The following is a 10,806-nucleotide window of genomic DNA, read 5'->3' as shown; positions in this document are numbered from 1 at the left end:
TATAAAATATTATAATAAAATAAATATTTATCTCAAAATTTTTTATTTTATTTTCTAAAGAATATTTTATTAAATTCGACTTTTTTTCTCTTTGAATCTTATAATTTTTCGAATAAATCTCTTATATATATAGACATCAACCTTATAATGATCAAAATTTTCTTTCGAATCCAAAAGATTCATCAAAAGATTATATAAAAATTTATATAACGAAATTATTTTTATCAATATTAATATATATAAAAAATTTCTATAAATTTATAGATAAAATCATTAAAATTTATGGCCCTATAAGACCTTTTAAGATATAATAACAAGAGAAAATTTATTCGAAATAAAGGCTCGAAATATTTTTTATAATTAATTAAATTAAATAATAATAAGAAAAAGATTTATTTTGATCATTAAAATTTATATTTAATTATATATATTTTTCGTTTATAAAAATTTATAATTAAATCTTTTTAAATAAAAATAAAAATATATATAAAATATATAAAATATAATAAAATATATAAAATATAATAAAATATATAAAATATAATAAAATATATAAAATATAATAAAATATATAAAATATATTAAAATATATAAAATATATTAAAATATATAAAATATATAAAATAACTATAATTATAACTAGAAAATTTAATAAAATATTCGAAATAATTTAATAAAAAAAGGCCTTTAAATACTAGAACTAGTTAATAATATACTTTTAAAAAAGCTTTAAAAATATTAGATTATTATAAATATTATAATATTATTAAATATAACTAATTATATTAATAGCTAGTATTTTAATAGCCTAAAATCTATATATTATATATATAATTTAAAGCTAATAATTTAATATTTATAAGTATTTAATAAATTAAAAAAAGCTAATTAAATATTTAATAACTTTTTTAATTATAAAAGAAATACTAAATATATAAATACTTTTATTTATATATTATAGCCTTAGCTAAAAGTAATATTAATAAAGCTTATTATTTAGTTAAATATTTAAGAGTTAATTAAATTTAAAGGCTATATATTATAAAAAAGATATTATTAGAATAAATACTTAAATAATAGTTTAAGAATAATAATTTAAAAATAATTAATTTAAAAGCTATTAAATATTTATTTCAGAAAATAAAATAGTAGTTAATTATTAGAAATAATATTTAAAAAGAAAAATAATAGCTATATATTATAAATATAAAATATATAAAAGTAATATAAAAGTAATATAAAAGTAATATAAAAGTAATATAAAAGTAATATAAAAGTAATATAAATATATAAAATATAAAAAAAATATTCTAGAATTAAATATAAAGCGAATTATTAAAATAATTAATAAATAAAATATAAAACTAGGTTTTATTTATAGAAATAGTTTTTCTAGTTCTAAAAACCAAAATAAATATATTATAATATAAGAAAATATAAAGCTTATAAAGATATATAAAGCTAGTAATATAAAAGATATATAAAAATAGTTTATATTCTTAGAAATAAGAGTTTAGAAAAAAAGATAATATAATATATATTAATAGTAATATTTAAATGAATTTAATAGCTAAATTAGACTAATATTTATATGAAATTATATTCTCTAATTAGAACTAATACTTTTATATTTTTAATAAAATATTAAATAATATATATAGAAATATATAAAAGCTTTAGAAATAAATATTAATTAGTTTATTTATTAGAACTAGTTCTTGAAATTAATTCTACTTTTATATTTTATTTTATTTTTTTAGATTTTACTTATTTCTTTATCTTAATTATTTATATATTTCTTAGTAATAAAAATAAAATATATATTAAATATATAGGTTTTATATATTAAATATATATTAGATTATATACTAGATTATATACTAGAATAATAGTAATAGTAAAGTATTTTAATTTATTTATATATTTCTTAATAGTAAAGATTAAGTATATACTAGAAGTATACTTGGCAGACACCTGGCAGGCTATTGGGTAAAGGTTAGAGTTAGAAGGAGGGTATAAATAAAAACAGGTGTTTATATATTATTAAAGCTAGTATATATAGTATGGTTTTTGGTAAGGAAAATTGATCCCTACTATGGAAAATACAAGGGTATTCTCGCTAATTGATAGTAGTAATTAGCTTAAGCAATAGCAGGGCTCAGCTACTGGCTCGTTGACCTTACAGGTACTCGTAAATTCTTTGGCATTCATTTTGCCAAATTAATGAAAGTACGTTCATATAAGTTGTCTCAATCGACCTGATCAGGAACTTCGGATCTTCGTGACTGCAGATGGTGATTATGGACTGGTACCAAGGAGTGCAGAAGTCGACGATGGGTCCTTTCGCAATAATCCGTCCGGCGAAAGGAGATGTGAAGGCTAGTTTCTCGCTCTGGTGGACTAACGAGTTGAATATAAAGGAATATGAATTAATAGCAAGTTCGGTTGAGGATATACAACTCCTTACGAGATAGAGCCAAAACCAGCAGCAAGCTCATACATGCTAGTAGGAGGCAAGAAACGCATAAAAATGAAAATAATTTCCCAGCGGCCATGTAAATTCTTGCTTTGCACTCGCATGTAATCCTTTATATATATGGAGGTCCAACAAATACACCTAGTGGCAGACTACAAGCAACTCCAAAGTGCGGCATATCCACCGCCTCCACAATCTTCAAGTCTGCCGCCACACTACACAAAATATAGCTCTCCTCCCTGGTTAACCTCTTCTCCGCAACCAGCCAATTAATCAACCCCCTCAACGCCTTCCTGCTAGCCTCCCTCAAATCCGCGTCAATCCCGAGTGCCGCATACTCCCCTTTCCCTCCCCCTCTAACCAAATTCGCCGTATGTTCATGAGAAGTAATATAATGCGGACTCTCCACCCACTGCATGCCCTTCTCAACCGTCAACCTGACCGTGACGTTCATCGGCGTCTCAATCGCCGTCCCACAAACCTCGCCATCCCCCTGGGCCGCATGGCCATCCCCACACGAAAACAGCGCTCCTTTCACCTTAACCGGAAGATACAGCACCGAACCAACAGTAATGTGTTTGCAGTCAATATTCCCACCCGTCTCATACGGCGGGATCGTACTCCACTCCCCAGCCTCCTCTCTCGCCAGACCGACGACGCCGAGGAACGGGTTGACGGGGACATGAATCCCTTCTTTGAAGACGGTATATCCATCCTGTCGATGCGTCTCGAGATCCCAGATCTGCAACTTGTGCTCGGGGAACTCGTCGTGCAGGAGCCCGAACCCGACGGAGCCGGGGAAGATGGCCGTCCAGCCGTACCTCGCGGGTCTGAGGTCCACGAACTCGATCTTGAGGACGTCGCCTGGCTCGGCGGACTCTACGTATATGGGGCCGTGCGCGGGGTCTGCAAGCGAGAGGTTGAAGGTGAGGATGTCGGCGTCGGTGGAGGATGCTGTGAATTGGTTGTGGCCGCCGTCAAGCAGGTCGAAGGTGAGTGTACTGCCTGACGGGACTGTGGCTACGGGAGGGAGGGAGTTGTCCCATTTTAGGTGGCGTTCTGATTTGGAGATGTGGAAGGTGTGGGCCATGTTGGGGGGATTTGACGAAGCTCGGGCGTCACCAAAAAGGGGTGGCCTGTTATTAGTGCATGGATCTGGATGGTTTCCTACTTTTTGTTCGTCTGTTATATGGAATGAAGCGTGGAGAGCCGTAGTTTGAGATGAGCTGTCGTTCGTGTGAGGTGACTGAGGTGAGCTTGAGGGGCTTCCTGATTGAGGGTAGCTTCTCGGAAGTGGGGTAGATTCGTGGCACGTGCAGTCTTCAAGTAAGCGAGACAGTAGTAGATATTGAGGACTTGAATTTGTTGCACAAGTATTCCCCCCTTAAAGACAGAGCGTCGTCTATAATTTTGAGGCTGAAATTAGGTTCTTGATGTTTCTCAATCATAATAGGGGGCGTCACGTGGGAGCCTCCTGAATCGCCTCGGTTAGATACCTCCAAAGTCGAGCCGAAACTTTAGCGGAATGGCTCAGGGTAAATCCCAGGATCCAAAAGCGAAAATTCGTGCATCGAGGCTTCACCGCTTCTTGGTGGTTTTCGGTCACTTGAGTCTTCGTGCATCGGAGCAGTCTCAACTGAACGAGGGGTTCAAAGTCTGGAACCCTTCCCAAGAACGGCCCCTTTAAGCGGCCCCCTCATCCGATCTGGCTTGGGACTTGTGCCTGAAGTCGACCCCACCGCTATTTCCGGCGCCAGTTAGTGTAGTTCGAGTTTCGAACAGAATTTGGGGCTCAAGTTCTCAACAGTTGCCAGCTCCTTCTCTTATCAAGATTTGAGCCTACTTTTCATGTTTGACATGGTACCAAGCAGGAGTCGCGAAATGTTCCTGGTCGTGTCCAGGGATAGAGCCTGGGCGCAATTCGCGCAGCCCCCACGGCGCCCGAAAGACCCCAGCAAATTTGATCCCTGATGGTGATCCCCAAGTACTCCGTATGATCCTTCGATGCGTGTTCTCCGCTCCACCGTCGCCGCTGTGAGTGGTTCGTTCCCAGCCTTCGCGCATCCTGAAGAATCAAGATGGGGAAGTTGGACAGAAGAGGCAACTGTGAAGCAATTCCGCCAATGTGGTGGCAATGGCCTGCCTTCATCTGCCGTTGTCTTGTGAGAGTTTCTTGGGGGGTTTATCTTTCATTCTCAGGAGTTTTCCGCTCTCTGGAAGGTGTTGCAAGTTGCTGGGTTGAGAACCCGTAAATCAAATTGGAGGTGGATGGCTGGCTCCGGAATTCTGGGCCCTTTCAATGGTTTGAAAGCTCTAGCCTAACCGTATCTCTGGAAACGCGCTTCTTGCACTTGATTCGACACATTATTCACAAGCGTCGGCGAGGCTGGTGTTAAGGTACATTTGGAGGAGATCTTCCACCAACAACCACGATTCCTGAGGTGGCGGCCGTCAACTCTGCGCTCCAATCATGATGTCGCAGTCACGCAGTCACGCAGTCCAGTTGGCATCTGTCAGCAGGGAAGCTCTGCTCGCGTGTTCCCCGCGATACCAGTCTTCCGTGTCGATTTGCTGCTCTGCTCACTTCCACGTTTGGAAGCACTGCGCGCCAAACTGATATCACAGTGGCCATCACTGTGGCCGTCTGGCCCCTCTCTGACACGGAGCAAGGGCAGGGCAAGACCGTCCACAATTGATAGCGACGCAGCCTATCCCGCGAGCGTGGCGCAATCGTTATCTCTGCGAGGCAGGCCGGGTTCTTCAACCTTGCCCCCCCGTCTTCTGATACCGAGAGTTCCCGACCACTTGACTCTCCATTCACGGCGTTCAGATGCAAAAAGTAGTCACCAGCGCAGCCCACGGTTTCACGGGGCCAGGAGCAATAAGAGGCTTAAGAGGGCTTGAGGGCTCGTCCAGTTGCCGCACGACTCTCCGCAGCCAGGCTACTGTACCGTACCTCCGTACCGTGCAGGATTCCAGCAGCACGAAACAGGCATCCGAATAACTCGCAGCCCACAAGGTGAGACCCGGTATCATATCACAGCAGCCGGCGCGAAGAACCCTCGGCGACACCTGATTTGCTAGACCGCCTGGCAGTTCTAATCAAGGTTCACGCCTACAGTCCAGCCCCCATCACCGCCGTCCAATCTACTCTATCATTAGCAGCCCGAGCCTTGTGCTCCTTTTCTGTGCGCCCAGAATCGGTCCCCCACCGTCCCGCCCTGAAAGTACTGTACCTCGTCGTAGCCGCAGCTACTTCCTTCTTCCTTCTTCTTGCATTCATACGATCAATCCGCCTCGACGACATTGCTCCAGCACAACGTTCTGATTTACCTACCAGCGTTGCGTGCCGCACGGTTGGGACATCCTTGCTACAACCTTCCGTCTCTCGAGCTTCCAGAACATCACAAAGCCTGTGCGACCACGCGACAGTTGAGACTGAGGCTCGAAGATCGACTAGACTCGACTCGAGATCTGACATGCCACGGCCCATGCCCCGCATCATTCGAAACTGCATTCTCCCGTCGTCTAGAAAATCGCGAAAGGAATGCGCCCCCGAATTGATCAATCTCGAAAGATAGAAAAGCCACTGCGAACCCCGTCCACTCCTCGCTCGTCCCCTCGGTGGAGGTAGACGGGCGCGGCGGTCGGTCCAGTCCAAGTCGGACACCATGTCGATTTACTCCGATCCCCCACCAGCGCGAACCTTCCACGCCGACAAAGCGACTCTGCTCGTGTGCTGGTGGTGCACAATCTTCGCGGCGGTGATAATATTGTTCCGGGTCTGTGGGAGGTACATACGGTCAGAGAAGTTATTCAGGGAAGACTGGCTAGCTTTTGGGTGCATGATCCCGCTTTTCTGTCGCATGGCATGCGTCCATGTCATTTTGCTCTACGGGACGAACAATGCCATCACGACGGGGCTCACGGACGAGGAGATCTGGCACCGGTCGATTGGTAGTAGATTGGTTTTAGTTTCCCGCATTTTCTATGCCGCAACGCATGTTTGGTCCCGAACTCTCTTCTAGCTGCCACTAACAAAGTTTTCCAGACTATGGATGCTCAAACTCACCATCAGCGAATTTTTCAAACGATTGACGCTTAATATATGGACAAGATCACACGAGGTGATGCTGCAGGGCATCAGGTGGTTTCTGGCTGCTACATTCATTGCAGTAGTGATTGCGGACCTGGCTGAATGCCAACCCTTCACGCACTACTGGCAAGTAGTCCCCGATCCGGGAGCAAAATGTCGACAAGGCTACGCCCAGCTCCTCACAATGGGGACCTGCAACGTTATAACCGACCTCCTCTTGGTCGTTTTCCCGATCCCAATCATCATCCGCTCAAAGATGGGAGCAAAAAGGAAGATCCAACTCGTACTCCTCTTCGCCGGCTCCCTCCTCCCCGCCGGAACAACCTTGTACAGACTCCCAAATATAATCGACCGTCACGGAAGTCAGCAATACCGCTCCCTCCTTGCCTCGATCGAGATCCTCTTTGCCACAGCCGTGGCCAACGCCTTGGTCCTCGGCTCTTTCGTGCGAGATCGAGGCGTGAAGAAACAGAGGTGGAAATTTGGGTCCATGACCGATAGCATTGACCGCACGACCTCGCGAAGAGGCACCGCGATCCGGCACTGGGGAAGCGACGAAGATCTCGTGAGGGGTCTAGGACTGGGCGTGGATCCAGAGCTGAGGGAGTCGGAGCCTACTCCAAGACCGGCACCTATGGCGACTGCCGGCAATGTGCCAGTTAAGGCGCATAGGGTTACGGGGATGGGGATTGGCAAGGATTGGCAATTTCCAGGGGAAAGGAGCGATACGAGTGATGATCTCGATGTGATGAAGATCGAGACACACAGCCCTGGGGATGTATCATCGATCAACACTCCGAGGAAAGTCTCGTTCTTTGATGTGGGTGGGTTACTAGAGGAGGACCAGCCGAGGAGAGTCAGCTCCACGAGGACGACGGATACGGATGGCGGGTCAAGCTTTGGCCCTCTGTATGGGAGCCAATACGGTGAACAAGGTCTATCTCCAGCTCCGCCGAGAAGAGGGAGTTCGGCCCTGCTCCAAGATGTTGGAGGATTGCTGGGACCCAGGAGAGAGCGCATTCAGCCCTCACGAGGAATCGAGTTACAGACTATCCAGCAAGAGCAGTCTGAGCCTTCCTCTTCGCATAATTTAATACGGCAGCAGACGACTCACTCGTTACAAGACGTCGGCGGTCTTCTACGATAATCCGAAAGAAATGATGGGAAAGGTGAGGGATGATGATACATCTGTGTATAATTTACGCCATTGCTATTTGGATTTAGCGGTATGAGGCATGACTGGGCGAGGAGTTTGGAGTCGATCACCATGGCCATGGTCCACGGGTTTGGGACAAGATATGGATATGATAATGTTGCTATATACCACAGCGATTTCATCGCCATTTGTGTTTATTTTACGATGGAAGGGAGGAAATAGATAAGGGCTGAATGAAAAAGTCCTCCGAGCAGCGTATTGTGCCTCGCCTTCATTTGCAGCAGATCGTCGCACTCAACTTGAAGCCTGGCTCTTACTTTCCACCTGACTAGTTGTCAGCACACCGTTTCTGTAGCCCATCCCACTGCCACCCTCTGTTTATTTTCCGCATACGCAAAACGAATTAACGAGTCGCTGACATACGATCATGCCTTTACCAGCATCCCGCGTCGTCCATCTTTGCACCACAACCCTTTTCTTCTCGTTCCTGCATGATGCGGGTATGTCGCATCGGGCTTGCAGCTCAGCTCCTCTCAGCTCCACTCAGATCATGTAAGGTACCTGAACGGCACCCTCGTCAGCCTCAGTTCGAGTGGTTGACTAAGCCTTCCGCGTAACTTGCACACATCAATTCTCTCCCCACTTCAACGAGGTGATAAGTGAAATTATAATGACTTCACAGTTGGGTAGGTATTGATTTAAATCTTATTTTCTGGAGGGTTAAAAGTGTGGCTCCCTTGTTTGTTGGATTGCCGTGTGGTTGATTGAAATGTTGTATGAGCGCGAACCACTCGATGATTTCTTGCTAGCCGCTCATCGATTGCTTTTCACCACCACGCATAAGTTTCATCCTTTCCACTGGATAATCTGTCATCTCGACATTACACTTGGACTCCTCGAGCTCACTTTAGAAATTGATGTTGAAAATTTATAAATTTCTTCAAGAGAGGACCACTAACAAACTTTCCTTGTTCTCAACTTCGCAACGTAAGTACAGGAGACATTCCCTCCTTCGATTTCAGACCCGCCCTTGGACAACCGCTTTCGCCGTGGAGCGCCTGCGCAGGCTAAAGACCCCCAGGGGAAAGCGGCGCTTGATTTGAGCGACCACTTTCCTGGTGGCAAGGTAGAGGGATGTGATACTCCGTTCTTGCAGAAGAGAGCCGTGATGACTGGGAGTCCGATTAATGAGCGCGGTGAGGCGCTGTTGGTTGTGCTGTATGATGACCATAATAGGGTTGAGCTCGAGGAGGTCTCGGATATTGTTGCTTCTTAGAGACGAGAGGAGAATCATTGAGATTACAGACGTGTAGCTTGCGGGACTAGATAACGGGATATTGAGATACCCTGTACCCGTCCATTCTCCCTTGGTCTTTGTCCTGTTTTTGGGTCTATAAGTAGTTCTACCAGCACCGCTACCTCGGAAATCACGCCTTCTATTCACACCAGGGGAGATAGAAGGTTGCTGGGCTTGGAGAAGCAGGGCTTATTATGAAAATATATTGGATTAGTGTTTCCGGAAAGAAGGGAAGGGAAAATGCGCACACGGTATTCGAGGATATTACAGGCCAAGGCTTCTAAGACTCGCGAGCAACCCTTCGAGAGATATAGTAATAGAGGCAACAAGGCAAACCTCGGAAGCAAGCATGAGGTTAGCGATAATCTTATTGCCATTTATGGTAATATTTTACTAGAGCAAAGTGGATACTAGAGTGTATTACTACATGGGATAATAGAGCAGGCTTAAACAGATGTATTCTATTACTCATATTTAGTTCTGGATATTTTGGTCTGTGATTTATTGCTAATTAGATTATTTTAGTAAAGTTAAAACTATATTTTAATTTTAAATAAAGTATCGGAATTAAATTAAATATGATTAATAATTATAATTTTCTTTTCTTTTCTTTATTATAGCTAAATAATTTTCTAAATAAGAGTATTTAGACTTTTCTTTAGAGAGAAATAATATAATAACTAATATAATAATATAATTTATTAAGAATAAGATATCGGAAATAAATATAAAATAAAGCTAAACTAGAATACTTAAATAAAATAATACTAAAAAGTCGAGGTATTCTTTTTATTTTATTTTATAGCTTAATATTTCTAATATATAAGATTTTTTAAACTTTAAGCCTTTAATTATTATATTAATTCCATTATTATAATAATAATAATTAAAGTAAATTAGAATTATTTTCTAGTTTATATATAGTTTAACTAATCTTAAATAAATATTTAAATTATTTCTATAAAAAATATATCTTTCTTTAACTTTCTAAGTATAATTATATTAATTATAAAGAATAATATTATAAATAATACTAGAGAACTAGTTATAGAATCTCGTATTTCGGAATTTCTATTATTTTATAAAAAATTTATTTAAGAGCCCGAGCTATTTATTATAATTCCGAATAATAGTTAATATATTATTAAATAATTATTAAAAGAACAAGTTATTTTATATAGAAAAGATAAATATAAGAAAATAATTACTTAATATTAAATTAAATAATAAAAGTAATTAGATAAATATAATAAATAAATTAATAAAAATAATATATATAAGAACCTTATAATAGCTTATAATTCTATAATTATATAAGCTTAATCTCGTTTATATTGGGTTTATAAAACTAAATTACTAAAAGAGAAATAATTTTAGTATTTGGCTATTAATTTAAAAAGAAATTATTAAAGAAATTTTTTAGAATATATTAAATATATTTAATTATATTAATTTTTATACTTATAATTATATATGTTTCGCTTATATAGCTTCTTATATACTTTTAATAAAGTAAATCTATATTATATAATAATCTTAATTCTTTATATTTTATTTTTCTAATATTTAATAAATTAGTACTATTATTTCTTAAATAATTTATCTAAAAAACTACTTTATTCTTAATATTTACTATATAAAGAGAGCCAAAAAAATAATCCGCTATTAAAATAAATATTCTAGAATAGTTCTAGAATCTAGAAATAGCCCTATAAAATACTATTTTATTTAATATCTAAAAACTATTCTTTTTTATAAATTAATTTAAGGCTATATAATTA

The 10,806-nt window shown here is 39.6% G+C and overlaps 3 protein-coding genes across 3 annotated transcripts; 1 reads left to right on the top strand and 2 right to left on the bottom strand.

Annotated features, from left to right (window-relative positions):
- Positions 1-2,435: 2,435 nt before the first annotated feature.
- Positions 2,436-3,856, bottom strand: K444DRAFT_622173 (Acetamidase/Formamidase). Its single transcript, XM_024882045.1, has one exon. The coding sequence runs from the start codon at positions 3,564-3,566 to the stop codon at positions 2,589-2,591; it is 978 nt and encodes a 325-aa protein (XP_024727729.1). The 5' UTR covers positions 3,567-3,856; the 3' UTR covers positions 2,436-2,588.
- Positions 3,857-5,764: 1,908 nt separating this feature from the next.
- K444DRAFT_277282 (uncharacterized protein) lies at positions 5,765-7,840 on the top strand. The gene is made up of 2 exons (XM_024871532.1): positions 5,765-6,478; positions 6,530-7,840. Exons 1-2 carry the CDS (start codon positions 6,148-6,150, stop codon positions 7,717-7,719), a joined length of 1,521 nt encoding a protein of 506 aa, XP_024727728.1. The 5' UTR covers positions 5,765-6,147; the 3' UTR covers positions 7,720-7,840.
- Positions 7,841-8,575: 735 nt separating this feature from the next.
- Positions 8,576-9,083, bottom strand: K444DRAFT_277250 (uncharacterized protein). Its single transcript, XM_024871531.1, has one exon. It carries the CDS (start codon positions 9,020-9,022, stop codon positions 8,747-8,749), a length of 276 nt encoding a protein of 91 aa, XP_024727727.1. The 5' UTR covers positions 9,023-9,083; the 3' UTR covers positions 8,576-8,746.
- Between the last annotated feature and the right edge of the window lie 1,723 nt (positions 9,084-10,806).

Source organism: Hyaloscypha bicolor, assembly GCF_002865645.1.
Source record: "Hyaloscypha bicolor E unplaced genomic scaffold K444scaffold_183, whole genome shotgun sequence".
Lineage (NCBI taxonomy): Eukaryota > Fungi > Ascomycota > Leotiomycetes > Helotiales > Hyaloscyphaceae > Hyaloscypha > Hyaloscypha bicolor.
This window is presented reverse-complemented; position numbering and strand designations above follow the sequence as displayed.